The sequence below is a fragment of the Argiope bruennichi genome, chromosome X2 (genome assembly GCF_947563725.1).
Source record: "Argiope bruennichi chromosome X2, qqArgBrue1.1, whole genome shotgun sequence".
Taxonomy (NCBI): domain Eukaryota; kingdom Metazoa; phylum Arthropoda; class Arachnida; order Araneae; family Araneidae; genus Argiope; species Argiope bruennichi.
The window spans coordinates 7,386,279-7,401,426 of NC_079163.1; the positions used below are offsets into that span (position 1 = coordinate 7,386,279).

Below are 15,148 nucleotides of genomic sequence, written 5' to 3' on the forward strand. Positions count from 1 at the left end.
ATCGACCACAAAAGTGTTCAACTGCGTTGATTTTATTCTTTTAATGTCATGTACAAGAATACTTGTTTTTAAATGATTTGATCATTGCACATTGTTTTTAAATAAGGATTTTATTTCTACAAAATCTAAGCTGGAGCAGTATAAATAAACTATGAAAATTAAATAAAGCAATTTTTTAAATTAAGTTTCTTATTTTAAATGTTTTATTTTTAGAATTTAAGTTCCACATCGTGTATATTTTGGCACCAATTATTAAAATTCAATGAAAGGAAATTTTCCATTCTTTCTATGGAATTTCGGGAAACAAGTTAATATAAATATACGAAACCTTTCCTAAACAGTTCATGTATCAGCGATGGTTTGCTATTTAAAATTCAAATACAAACAGCAGTTAATATTCTTTAAAAAAGACTACAGGCATTTTGTCATTGTCACGTGATTTGTTGCACAACCCAGTCTTTGAATTTCGATATCCTTGTGCACACTCCAGGCATGTTGGGTTCTGCACAGCCAATGCCCCACGATATGATACCAGCCAAGAACCAGTAGCCTTCATCCGCTTGGATTTGAAGAGGTCCTCCGGAATCTCCCTGCAAAATGAATTTGACAAATGTAGCAAAGAGCAAATATCCAAGTCACATTTTTAACTTTCGATCGGGGATAAAGAGCGAGATTTCTGTGTTGAACGAAAGATTCTTGCCGCAAGTACATTTTTTATGCAATCTTTGCAGCAGCATTCAGATTCTAAATGAAATTTTAAATAGCCCTTAGTATTACGTAAAGCATAAGTCTTTTAACCCTTGCCGATTGAAATATTGATTATTTAAAATAGTACTTCCGGATAATCAGTTTTCCTCATTTATTCTTTAAAATAATGAGCTTCAAAGATTTTGAAATAGTTTAGCTTCCTGAATCAAATAAAATAGTTTTGAATTTTGTTCATTTTAGTAGTTTCAAGTTAATCCAGAAAAGGATTTTAGTTCTAAAAGGTATTTTAACCCTTTATTTACCGAATTATTTTGCCATCAATTTTTCATTTTTGAACCATTAGTTAAGTTTCGGTACAGAATAAACCCAGGAGGGGAAAAAAGCAATTAAAATAATTAATATTTTAATGTTTTTAGTAGAGATCTACTGCTTTCTTTTGGAAATCCGTTCTTTCAAATGCTGTTAGAAAAAAAAAATGGTCATTGTGAAGATATCAGTCGGATTTGAACGGTACTTTAAAATACCGTCGGTACATAAAGGGTTAAGTTTTGGTTTTATGTTCCTACTTTTCTGAATTGGCCATCTGCAGGATGCAATTAATCTCGTATTTTTTAATTAAAGCCTCGGTATATTAAAATTTCAGCTCGATTCTTCAGGCTTCCATATTTATCAATAAGAAATTTGTGAACATTTAGCCTCAAAAGAAAAGAACCATTGTTCTTTTTCATCCAGTTTGATAGTTCCAGGCCTTGAAACACATTTCAGCAATTATTCATTGAAGAAGTCAGAATTGAGGCTGCACATGTTCCTTGAATCAATCAAAGGACTTTAAAGGGCATATTACTTGCAGAAGATTAAAAAAAAATATTATATTTTAGAATGAAATCACACACTTCACCTTGCTCATACTATTGTTCATCTTCGCTATTTATAGAGAATTTTGAAACGGATCAAATTCCTCTACTTTTTTTATCGTGTTCCTTTTTGGCAGATTTAAAGTTTATAAAACTCGATATTCGTCTGGAAAATAACAAACGATATCCTGTTTGAACTATCGAGTTTGGTCACAAAGTGCGAATATTGAAAACAATGCTGGCATTTTCTCCATAAAATTTTATTCTCTTAATAGCATATTCTTCTCTTTTACAAGATCTTTTGAAAGAAAGATCTTTTTTACAGCAGTTGGTTAAGTTACCGAAACAAGACGTCAACACATACTGATTTACCCAACATTACAAATTGGAAAATAGGTATAGCACTGGTATGGTTACAATCGGGGATTACGATACCGAATACCGGTATTTGAGCCATTTGTACAATTTTGTAATACCAGTATTTATGAGAAATTTTTTAAATTGTCTCCAATATATGTTCAGGGATCGACAACATAGTAAAATAGTATGTTTCTGTTTGTCTCCCTAAAGGACGAAATTAGACTATGAATACTAAGTTGCATCGTACAATCAAAAGAAGTGATAAAATATTATTTGACAACGGATCGTAAAACCCTGCGTGCTTTTGCGCATGCATTAGGATGGGTTTAATTCGACAAAATAGAGGCGAGAGGAAAGATGAAAGGAGATGTTTACATTTAACAATGAAGACTCGCGTTTTATGAGACGTAAATATTACAGATAATTAGTAATGCAGAATGTCTTAGGGTATTTACATAATTATAATGGTTTTAAAAATGAAAGGGACCAATCAAGTCAAATCTGATCAAGTTTATAGCAAATTTTCTAAAATTTTTACCCACAAACCTATCCACATTCAGAAGAATTCGGTACAGTTACCGAAGATTTTGATGACACTAATATCGATAGTGAAAAGGAATTCTCTTGAACAAAAATTGGAATTAGCGATAAATAAAAATTTCAACAAACCAAAATGCAATACAGAAATCAGCTATATCCAAAACCATCCTACGAGAAATCGATTTATTTGAAGACGAGAGATTTAGGGGTAAATACTTGGAAAAAATATATCGCGCGTTGCTAACAGTATCACCAACTAGCGTAAATGCCGAAAGAGCATTTTCGGCAGCTGGTAATCTTTCCACAAAATTACGTTCCAGGCTTAATGACAGTACAATTGATGCATTATGTTTTTTACAATCACATTTCAAAAATTTTTAATTGTACCACTGAATAGTGATATTTACACTATTTTGCAATTGAAATAAATGAGACGTTCCTTTACTTTTTTGTGATTCTTTATATACTGTTATAATTTATAAGTTACAAATTATTTTTTGCTATATTTGCACTAATAAAACTGGCAAATAAAACAAAGAAACGCCTGTGTTTTCTTTCTTTTTCTAGAATTTCTACTACCGGTATTGAAACCGGTATCCCGGTACTAAGATCTAAAAAATAACGATACCGGTATTGAACTTTTGGTCCTATATTGCAATCCCTATTTATCTTTATAATCTATTTTGTTGATTTATATAAAACTTTGCACTCGACATGTCCTATTCCCTTCAGCATTCATGGGTTGGAGAGGGAGGGAGTGGGGGGTGCTAGCTCAGGTGTCGTCCTCATCATCTTATCGCTGCTCAAAATGACAAGATCCGTCCCAAAATAGCTTTAGTGTTGATTTAAAATGGGACGTTAATATAACTAAAACTGAAACTCAGCATTCATGGAATTGGTCTGATAAATTATTTTTTGGATATCCCAGAATTTATTCAATTATTAGTTGCATAAACCAGCACGAACTTTTAATTTAATTGAAGCTGCACAATGAGGATGATTTTGACCATATGCGAGTTAGCAACCTCCCCGGCGAGAAAATGATAGAACCAGCGCTCTTTCGATCCCGTTCAGATAGGAAACTTCATCAGTTTCATAGAAATTATTTCAAAATGTATTTACCTGACAGGAGTCTCGGCCACCTTCTTCAAATCCTGCACACATGAATATGTCTGGAATATATTCATGCCTTCCAGCCGCCAGAAACATATTTTTACATTTCTCATTACTGATTATTGGAACCTGAACTTCTTGCAGTATTGATGGCAGTATTCCTCCTGCAAAATTAATTTTTAAATTTCATTAATGTGCATATACTTTAATTTGTAGAGTGAAAAGCTGACACGCTTCACCTTAATACTATAAAAAGAAATGAAATGTTACCTTTTTTTAAAAAAAAATATTTACTACTTGTAAGAACATGTATAGATGATATCTTTAATTTGGTGGCAGTAACAGAAAATGTACTACTCAGAGAAGATAAAACAAAGGAGTTACTTTCATTTGCTGCTAAATTCACGGAGGTTTAATTCTTTTCTGAGCAATTCTATATATGAATAAAAATGACTTTCTACACTAAATCTCCATGATAAGCAAACTGTTATTTCTTCGTAACAATACAGTTTTAAGATGTGCATATTAAATAGAAGTATTCGCTTTACTTATCACTATATCACTATTTAGCAAATGTTACGAAACAGATTGCAATTTAGTCTAGGTTTTATTGATAATTTTAGTCACTGGACATGGATTACAAAAATAGGCACTTATAGCTGTAAAGCCTTGCTCATGAATGTAATTCTTATAAAAAAAATATTAGCTTTTTTCCAGGGCCTGTTATAGCCATAATGAAGATGATTTGTACAATATTCTGTAGTTATGGTCTCCATTCATATGTAAGCTGCTTATCAAAATAAAGATACAGTCTGAAAAGTTATATTCCCTTAGGTTTTCAACTAAATGTTCAAAATTAATGTCAGTTATTAGCAAATAAAATCAAAATTGGACTTAGGAGTATATATGAATAAATGAAAAGTGAAAATTAGGCAGCAGGCAATATTTTGTCCAATAGGAACAAATTGAAATGAGGGTATGTAGTGTTGTTTAAATATTATAGGGCTTCCGAGAGTGATGAGTTTCCATATTGCTCACTCACGGTCAGTATGAAAACTTATATTTATCTATCAAAATGCATTATTTAAGGGAAGGGCAAAATTGGCTGTTAATAGGTATGCATGGGGGAGATAAAAGCAAATAATGGCTGTGCCTTTTCTGAAAGTGCAATTTTAAGCTGCTTTATGATGTAGACAGTCATTTTGTGAGTTAAGTCATCCCATGCAGTGGGTTGAAATTTAACGATGAAGTTGAGCTACCTCTTCGAGGGATATCCTCCATTTTTAAATATACTGATATTAAAGATTATTTGTGTATTCAAATATTAACGCATATTAGTAAATTGTTCGGATTAACAACACTCCTAAATATCCTTAGGATTCCAAGACTTAGTTGACAATTTTATAACCTATTACAGAACCTCCATCAAGAATATGCAATTCAACCCTTCGTTTACAATAACGTCTCTGATACGAGCACCAAATTGCTGCATTTTTAGTATTTAAATCTGCAAATAAGTGAATGTATTCAGTTATTTAAAACCCAAAAATCACGTGGAAACTCTTTAAAATCTCGAGTGCCCTTAATGTTGTAAGAGATCGAAATAAGAAAAATTGTCCAAAAGAATATGTCATCTAACAAAAAGGTTACGGAAAGTCGTAGTTCAAGTAATCAATCCAGCCATTTTCAATTGAATCAAATCAAAAACACGATGAAATCGCTTCTGTGGAAACGGAATCTTCCATGAATAAGAAGGGACATCTTATCAAATGGTTAATTAGTTGTTCCGAAGGAGTCGTCATTCTATACTGATTTAATTTTTTAAAAAAAAATACATATATATTTAAATAGGTGATCGTATTCTTGTATTTAATATTGTATTTTGTATTAAATAAATATATAAAATTGAATATACAAGCATTTTTTTGCAATCTGACCCTTAAAATTAATTATCTATACGATCAGAAGTGGAAGAAGCTGACTTGCAGGCTCTTTTTCCAACGATTTACTAAATTTTAAAGCACCTATAAAGGAACAATTCTTTCCTTCCTTAATTATTCTATAAGGAAGGTATTTTTGCTGGATCACATTCTCTGAAATTTCTGGTTACGGTTCTGATGGGAAGCCAAATTTCACTACCGCAAGCAGAGAGGCATTGAGTGATCGGAAGGTCAAGAGAAACTTGGATACTCTGGGAGCTAGTCTGGATGGGTGTCTATAGGCACAGAACATTAGTGCATTTATATCATTTTTTTTAACCTCTTTTCCACTTTTTATAATATACCCCGTGTGTCATTTACACTTGTTAAATCTCTTCTGACGACAGATAAAATACAGGGTGGTTATAATTAAAGTTCCACTTTGAAATGGTCATAAAAGGAAAACTATTGGACCAAATGTTATCAAACTTGGCAATACTTTAAAGGAGATCAAGATAATTTCTTTTCCGCCAAAGAAAAAAGTTCAAAAACTCACGACCAGGGAGAAAATGGTGCTGTATGCAATATTGTTAAACAAAATAGGACATTAAGACTTCGGTTTACAAGGTGTTTAATCGTTTCTGAGACGTATTACAAAGCATGCTCAATGTGGCGTCCACCATTTTCTGAAAGCAAGTTAAATCGCATTACTGCATTCACAACAGTAGTTCTTAGCATATCAGGAAAAATGTTACGCACATATCGGTAATCGCATCTCTCAATTCCGCCAAATTGTTTAAATTATCACCATAAGCCAACAGTGCTTGTGATGAGCTTTTGAACTTTTTTTTGGGAGGGGGGGAGCAGAAAAGAAATTTCCATGACCTTGTTTAAACTATTACTAAGATTGATAACATTTGGTCCGGTAGTTTTCCTTTTATGATAGCTTCAAAATGGAACTTTAATTATAACCACCCTATATTATACCCACCGGGTGCCACTTACCTTCACTACGTCACTGAGCCTATGTCTCAGGCCTTCTAAATTAATAATAAGACGACCCTATGAATAAGTGATGATTAATTACATCTTCCTAACTTCTTCCAAATCAAATCACTTCTAGAATCATAGTACCGTCTACACATAATCCAATTACTCTTGGTTGCATTCAGCATGACAATGAATTATTATATCCCGTCTTAGAAGATGAACTGATTGGGGTACCAATACTGATCTTCTGGAAAAATTATTATATAATTAAGTCTGCATGCAGCAACACAAAGTGTAATTCAAGTTTCTATGGTAGTTTGAAGATCTGAAATCCTTTTTTCGGATTCTTTGAGATAGCAATAACAAAAAAAAAATATCTTCGACTGCAGCTATTGACTTCCCTTGACTAGCCTATTTACTAAATGATTTACAGCTTAAAAACTTTGATTGATATTTAGATTTTTGAGCATATTCCATTTGTACTTAAGTCAAAAAGTACATTTAATGAAAACGGATCATTCACAGGAAACAATACTTCACATTCAAATTCCACTATATAGAGCACTATCAGCCGCTTAATTTGTATATTTCATGTGCTTACTTTTTCGCAAAAGTTCAATTTTTCGTTCATTTATAAAAAGAATCAGCATAATTACATCAATGATCGATGACTGAACCTTGAACAGAGAGCATACTTTTACAGATTATACTTAAATTTGATAAAGAATGTGTTAATTTAGAGGATTCGAATTGAGTTCACTATAAATCAGAGCTAACAATATAAATTCCTCTCTTTATAACTCATTCCTTAGTATTAATCTTATAAAGTCAATTTAAAAATCAAAGAAAAAGATCTTTTTCATTTGTTTTGATGTATTGATAAATTTCTCTCTTCTTAACCCTTAATTGGAGAGGTGAAAATTTAGGACTCAAGTGGGGAGGTGTGGTCTACGAGACCGCATCTTCTTTCAATAGAAAACTCAATTTGAGTGTAAAATATTAGCATGAAAATCAGCCAATATATTCTGCAGATATTCTTCTTGATATATAAATATGTTTTAGAAATTTTTCCAAATATATTATCATAGGAAAAAGTAATTGCGTTTGATCACATTTTCTTCTCAAATTACATGTTACAACAAATAATATTCTTGAAAAAACATATCACTTTTTATTTCATTTGTTTTTCCAGTATCCAAAGGTACACAGAAAACAATATCAGGGAAAATTAAATAATTATATGGAAAATAAAAAAATTGACCTTTTTTTTTTATAGGCATCATCCCTAAGTAGAAACTTGTGAACATTCGTAGCATGGTTTTTCAGGGCATTTTAAACATACAGGTTAAGTATTAGTATAAAAATCCGCCTGTAAATTCTGTAGATGTTTCTCTTGGCGTATTCATATATTTTAGAAATTTTTCAAATGCATTATCATTAGAAAAATTAATTATATTTGAACATACATATCAGAATCAGTCGAATTTCTTTCATCGAAAAATTTTTCTGTACAATTATCTTCATCACTAAAATTTTTTTCTGCTTCATTTAGAAACTCTAGAGCTCTGATTCATAAAGAGGATCAGTAAGTTGGATGATATTTTGAGGACCCAGTTTTAGAGCCATCGGCTAAGCCTTTTATAATTCCGGAACACTAAAAGGGGAGTGCGGTCTCACTGACGTGGTGCAAAGAAATAGTTCAAATCTTTAAAAAAAAAAAAAAAAAAAGCATCCGCTGAAACCGGTTGAGAAAGAGCACGTGTAGTGAAGGTCACGAAACAAGAAGCTACTGGATCAATCCATTCGATTGAGCTAAAAATAGAATGGGGTGACTGAAAGTTTATTATTAGCGGTCTGAGATACTGCTCCTCTCCAGTTAATTGATAATGGAGACACAATAAAAGAAAGATCTTTTGATGGGGGTGTAAAAAAATATGATAAACTACGCTTTGATGAAAACGTCGTGAACAAGCATTACAGTGAAATAATTTTGTGCTTGTGAAAATAATTACAAAATAATTTCCTTAATACTAGCGCTGTTATCACAGCAACATGCAAGTGTATTCGTAGACGTGATCAAATTCCTGGGAGAATAAAAATGACTTTTTTTATTCGAAGAGTCATTTTTAAGTTATTAAATTTCGTTACATTTTGGAGGGTAATATCAGTTTCAGACATACGTAAAATCATATTCGATTTACATCAAAACTGAACGAATTCAGCAAATGATTGCAAAAATAGTGCCGAATTCCAATAAAAGTTCGAAGGAGACAGTGGACAAAACAGGAAAAATAATGTCTTTTACAGGAAAGGAATACAAATAAGATGATTTTCAGGACAGTCAAAAATATGTCTTACAAAAGAACAGATCTAGAATATTTACGATTCTTTAAAACAGAAAGCTATGCAAAAGCATTTCTATATGAATGTCACTGCTTGATAATCAGATTGAGTGAACGCAGGGCTATTTGAATTCCATAGTTTGATGCTGGGACTAGGAACTTCTTTGGCGGAAGAATTATTCCTTAAAAAATATGAGTGTGTGTCATTCAATATTGCAAATTTGAATATTTATCACAATTAATAGTTCAAATGGAAATATTAATTGTGGCAAATATGACATTTCGACGAATAATTGATTTCCAGTCAGAGACTGAATTAGAATTTTTTCGAATACAATTTATATGTATTTGTGAATTCTCAGTTTTGAATAAAATCGCGAATATATAAAAATAATTGCTGAAATGCTGATAAAAAATTCACTCGTTTAAAATTTTGTAATGTAGATTGATTTTATTTTTAAATATTGTTTATCGCAGCTAGAGACAGTTATAAAATTTCCAAGAAATACATAGTTAGCAAGAAATGAGTTACCCACTTCAGAGAGCTTTAAAATGCGTTCTGTTCATCAAATGAGATAAAATTTGAACTACAGATTATTGAGATGGTGCGCTTTACATTTATTAAATAAAAAATTAGTACAAAAATTCGCCGTTAGGGGAAGTTATAATACACATAAAACCATTTAATATGGTTTATAATTGTTAAATAAAGTAAAATTAAAATTGCTCAATACGTCCTCTTCATATTCAACAATATGCTCTAAACGGAGAACCATATTTTCTATAGATGACTGGAGTGAGGAATATTAAGAATGTGGCGCCAAATGTTGATCTGGTAGAGATTTGATGCCTTTGACGTAGATATTGTCCTTCAAATAACCCCACAACCAAAAGTAGCAAGGGGGGATGTTCGGCGTGCGAGGAGGCCATGTTATTGGTAAATGACGGCTGATAACTCGTGCTTCTATGAAATGCTGTATTAACAATCGCTTTACACGACTTACTTTTTTTTTTCAATATGAGATGGTGCACCATCCTGCATGAAAAGGATATCTTGAAGGCATCCACACTGTAGAAGGCATTACAAAATCCTTCAACATATCATGGTACCTTTGTCCTGTGACAGAACAAGTTTGGATTCCATTTCAAGTTATCTCTTCAAAGAAATTCGGTCCAATGATAAAGGTAGCTGTAAAATCACACCATAGTGTCACTTTTTTAGGATGCAAGGGTTGTTCCTGGATAACGTGAGGGTTTTCCTCTGCCCAAATTCGACAGTTGTGGATGTTAACTTGCCCATTCAGGCAAAAGTGGGCCTCATCACTCCCCAGAATGTTCCATGGCCAAGTTGTGTCAGCCACCGTTCGAGCAAGGAACTGAAGTGCAAAAATTTTAAGGAGCTCTAAGTCCCCATCCTGCAACAGGTGCTCAGATTTGATTTTCTATGGATAAGAATGCAAAATCTGTCGTACGAGCTTTCGTACAGTTGAATGCGGCATATCCAGAACACGGGAAACAACTGGCAAACTCACACTATTATGCGGCGACTAATTGCTGGCTTCAACGAGCGCGATCGCAAAATTCTCGATGCTGGGATTTTTTTTCGTTCTCCGCCTGAAAAAATGCCACGTTGCCCAGTTTTTTCACATTTCTGCATCATCTGGCATAGGGAACCTGGAGACATTGGACCTCTTCGTATCTGCTTCATACGACGAAATTCCTTTAGAGCAGCTAAGGAGTTTCATTGATTCTTGTAACATGACGGACAGAGAAGAAACTAATGTCCGTGCAGAATCTGCCTTCTTTTTATTCAAAGAAAAATGGTAATAGACATGCGCTGTAATGCAAATTATGTTTCACATTTTCAATATATGCAAATAAATGCCATTTGTGTTACAATGCCATCTATTGGTGAATTTTTGTACTATTTTTTTAATTAATAAATGTAAATTGCATCATCTGAATAATCTGTAGTTCAAATTTTATCTTATTTGGACCAATAGAACGTATTTTAGGCCCCTCTGAAGTGGGTAACTTATTTCTTGCTAACCCTATACACTGTACCCCATATACACTGATCTCTCTTCAACATACTGTTAATCGTTCACTTTTTACTGTGAAAATAAAAATGCGCTGCTGAAGTTGCTACGCCCTTTTTTTATTTTTACTTATAAAATCTCGCGTTAAAAAAAATTGAACAGAATTTAAAAAAAAAAAAATTCTTTTTGGATAATATTTGATAAACTAATTTAAGCAGAATTTCAGAGCACACGAGTTCTATCGAAATGTTGCCTTGTTGTCCTTTGCCAATTACTTTTTATCAATATATAATTGAATTGCGATAATGTAATAGATTTTAGGAAAATACATACTGTTTTTAAAATCAACAACTTCGACTATTTACTAATTTCAAAACTATTACTGTTTTATATATTTTAACATTGCTGCTATATATTTTTGAAATTTGCTACATATATTTTCTTTACAAATTATCATTTTGTTTTCTTGTTCATTTTTCGTCAATTGACGTTCGTACTTTATAGAATTTAGTTAAATTAAACAACTCAAATGGAATGCCATATTCTTTGAGTATAAACAAAGAAAACTATGAAATTCATTTCTCTAAGAACTTACCTTCACTGAGCCTCCCCCAGCCAGTAACAGTTGCATTTTTTCCAACAAGACTTTCTTCTACTGGAGGTAAACAAATTGGAGATATATGAGGGTATTTTTCTGAATCAATTGCTTCCTCGAGCTGCACCAGTGCTAAATCATTCTCATATGTGAAGAAATTGTACCTCGGATGAACAATTTTCTTTTTTGCTCCTCTTTCCACATAGCCGTGCGGTTCTTGAACACTAGCAAAATCATATTCGCCAACCCTTATCTTTATCTGAGATAAAAGTAAACTGAAAATAAAAAAATAAATTAATAGAACGCATCTCTCCATTCCAAGTTTTTAAATTGAAGTTAGTTACATCAAAATGTTAAACTAGATTTTTAAATCAGTGTAAATGTCATAAAAATGATTAGAATGTTCTACACATTAGCTGGTATTCATTTATTAAAATGGATGGTTGAATTTTCTTTAGCTTCAATAACCGAGATACTAATTTTTAAATTAAAAAAAAGCTCATTGGATCTTAGTTTAATACTCAGGTATACCTAACACGATATGTCCCAAAAATGCGATTCTATAATAATTGAGATTGGAAGTAAGTTAAAACGGTGGGAATATTTCAGGTTATTTGCCAAAAAGGTTTTCAAACACCGTAGACATTAACCAACCCAAAGTCACATAAAAGAGGGTTGACAAAGTATTTAACTGTCTATAAAATTATAGATTTTTCTTTTCTTTTCAGAGCTTTATCTGGTTTCACATCTCATTTAAAATCAATGGGATTTGAAGAACAAAAACGGATCAATTATCCGTCAAATATTTGGCAAGTGGTTAGATACTTTTGATACAAACTATTGCCATGAGTTTGAATTATTAAGATTTATAGATTTTATTTTTAGGAAAGGGATTGTCTTATCGAATAATGGAATTCAGTTTTCTTTTAGCAGTTAATTTTCACTGAATCCCAGGGATTCTGACTCCCTAAAGCTCACATGTCATTCCAATGGGACAATAATTGCGCACCAAGGAACATTCACATAAATATCCATATATCCATTCACATGAAATATCCATATTCAGCTTTTATAAAAAAATTTTTTTTTTTTTTTTGCTTAAATAGCAATGATGTCAAAAATGAATATACATGTCTATCAGGACTCATCTCAATCGAAATGAAGCTTTTAATTTTATACAATCTTTAAAATAATTAACATACACAAAAAAACTTATCTAATACAGTACACTCTCGATTATCCGCGGAATTGGGTGGCGCGGCCGCCGCGGATAACAAAAATCGCGGATAATCCGAAAAAAGCTAAAAACGGGTATAGCAGAAGAGAAAACAGTCATTCCAACTTTGAAAAATCGTTTTATGTACAATGAAACGTAAAATAAACAACAGGAAATGTTTAACTAACGCTTAATATTTTAGTATATCACTCAAAACTAACCTAAAATGCATTTTGTTAATGAAAACAGAAAAGTGCTTTGTGCGTACGAGAGGCGCCAAGGATGCACAGAAAAATTAATACATATGTACTGTTTTAATACTGTAATGTACTATGTAATTACAAAAGCATAACTGTAAAACTACTCCTTTTTGAAGAAATCAGTCATTTGTGTTTGCTTCTTGCTTTGGAAGCATTTTCTCTTTGCTTGGAAGCAAAAAAAAAAAAAACTTTGTGCGGTAGGCGCGGATAATCCGCTCGCGGATAATCGGGAGTCTACTGTAATGCATTTATTCAGCTGGACTTATTCATCATTTTGATGTGCAGTATCACACATATTACTATAAAAATAAATCATTTCATTCATCTTACTGCAATGAAGTTTAATCACATCACCTGACACATCAATTATAATAAATTTTCATTTGACATTGCTCTAAACAAACTCATATCTGCAAATTTTCTTCATGTTTGTTGCAAAGGTCCCGCTTTACAAGTTTTTTAAGGTTTGGTTTTATTCAAGGTGGAATAGTCTTTACGACCTCACTAAGATACAAATTGTCTAAGTTTCACCTCCATCGCAGCCTCTGAACAATTCTCTTTGCTCTAATTACCCTCTACCACCGCCACGAAGAGGCGTGAGGCAAATTGCGACGGTCAAAACCCATCAGTAGCAGAAAGGATCCATCAGCTCAAGGAAGGATGTCTGACCAGTAGAAGGCCAGCCCCTAAATTTAAATCAAGCATTGTAGATTTAAAATTAAGATCTGTTATTGAGGATTTCCAGCTTGCCTTACTTTTCAGTAGGGGGGATGGAAATCTTTAGTCGAACTTCGATCAATTGATTTTTTTTAATTAAAAAAATCAAAACAAATTTCCCCTCTGGTTTCATGTCGGTTTAATAATTATTTAGTATTAATATAACTAATAATAAATAATTTTTCTGATATTGCTGTTATTATTAATAAATCAACTTAATATTATAATGATTTATTGAATAATTATTTGAATGCCCGGGCCAGTTCACTTCGCGGAATGACATGCAAAGCCCCCGTCGAAACTCTTTATATGGTCACAGTATCATCAAAATAGCACCTTTTAAACCTCATTCTAAGTTTTGGGAATAAAGAGTGCTAAATCAGTTAAATACGGAAGATGATTCAAGATACAGACGCTATTTTTTTGCCATTTCGGACAAGTAATAGTGTATACATATAGAAAAATCTTTGTGACTAAAAAAAATAACAAAATGCTCGATGTTCTTGAAATTTTCGATAAGAAAACTTACTCATCTACACAATGCCCAGCTGTTGCGACCCACTGCCGACTAATAAGGGCTCCTCCGCAACGATGAGTGCTGGAAAATCCAAAGAAAGATGTCCGTCGTACAGATGCCTACGAAGAAAAAAAATAACATGAGTAGGGCGAACATATTTGAATCGCTGTCCTTTGATGATTATTACACTGTTGCAATGCCGTATCACAACCATGACATCCACCTTTGACACTAAAATGATTGTCAACAAATGATTCTTAATCAAGATCATTCAATAATGTTAGAAACTTTTTCTTAGTTATTTGTTATTAATTATTTTGCACAACTAAAATTACACAGAAAAAAGATGGAACTTAGACTGGATGATGCCTTAGAAGCTATTGCAGATTTTGTATTCAAATCTTTTCAAATTAAATATATAAGTTGCTGTTAAAGTTTAAACAATATTGCAGTTCTAACAAGTTTGCAATAAAAGCATTACTTTTTTTTTATATATCTTAAGGACCTTCGCAACGTCTATTAATGATTATTTTAAGAGATGTCATAAATATTCATTTTTTATGTATTAAATTTTTCTTTTTAACATACATTATTTTTTGCCAATATCCGAGTAACAACCCTAGAATCACACATATATTGTACATTATTGTGTGATATCGAATAATATGCGCAGTATTGTATAATATTGTTGAATATTGAATAATATCCTTTAATATTGTACAATATTGAGCAGCAGGCTGTGCTACTTGAGAACTTTACATAATATTGACTAATAGTTCTTTTTTAATGAAAGGCTTGTGAGGAGATAAAAGATAATCATTTATATAATGAAATGTAATCCCACCGGGAAGCACCTTAGATGTGAGGCTGAGAATTTCCCGGTATGGTGGTTGGTTCTCGTCACCTGAGTGGGTACAAAAATAATGTAAGGTCCGCTACCTCCTTACATTATTACATCGGCTTATTCCTACCTCTTAC

The 15,148-nt window shown here is 32.4% G+C and overlaps 1 protein-coding gene across 2 annotated transcripts in view; it reads right to left on the reverse strand.

Annotated features, from left to right (window-relative positions):
- Nucleotides 1-16: 16 nt before the first annotated feature.
- Nucleotides 17-15,148, reverse strand: part of LOC129960588 (serine proteinase stubble-like) — a 64,358-nt gene continuing 49,226 nt past the window's right edge. For both annotated transcript variants that reach the window (XM_056074082.1, XM_056074083.1), the window contains exons 6-9: nucleotides 14,183-14,289; nucleotides 11,461-11,735; nucleotides 3,585-3,739; nucleotides 17-590 (exon numbers count right to left, since the gene is read on the reverse strand). In XM_056074082.1, coding sequence (XP_055930057.1) covers nucleotides 432-590; nucleotides 3,585-3,739; nucleotides 11,461-11,735; nucleotides 14,183-14,289 — 696 coding nt within the window. In that variant the 3' untranslated portion in view covers nucleotides 17-431. The remainder of the gene's footprint in view (nucleotides 591-3,584; nucleotides 3,740-11,460; nucleotides 11,736-14,182; nucleotides 14,290-15,148) is intronic.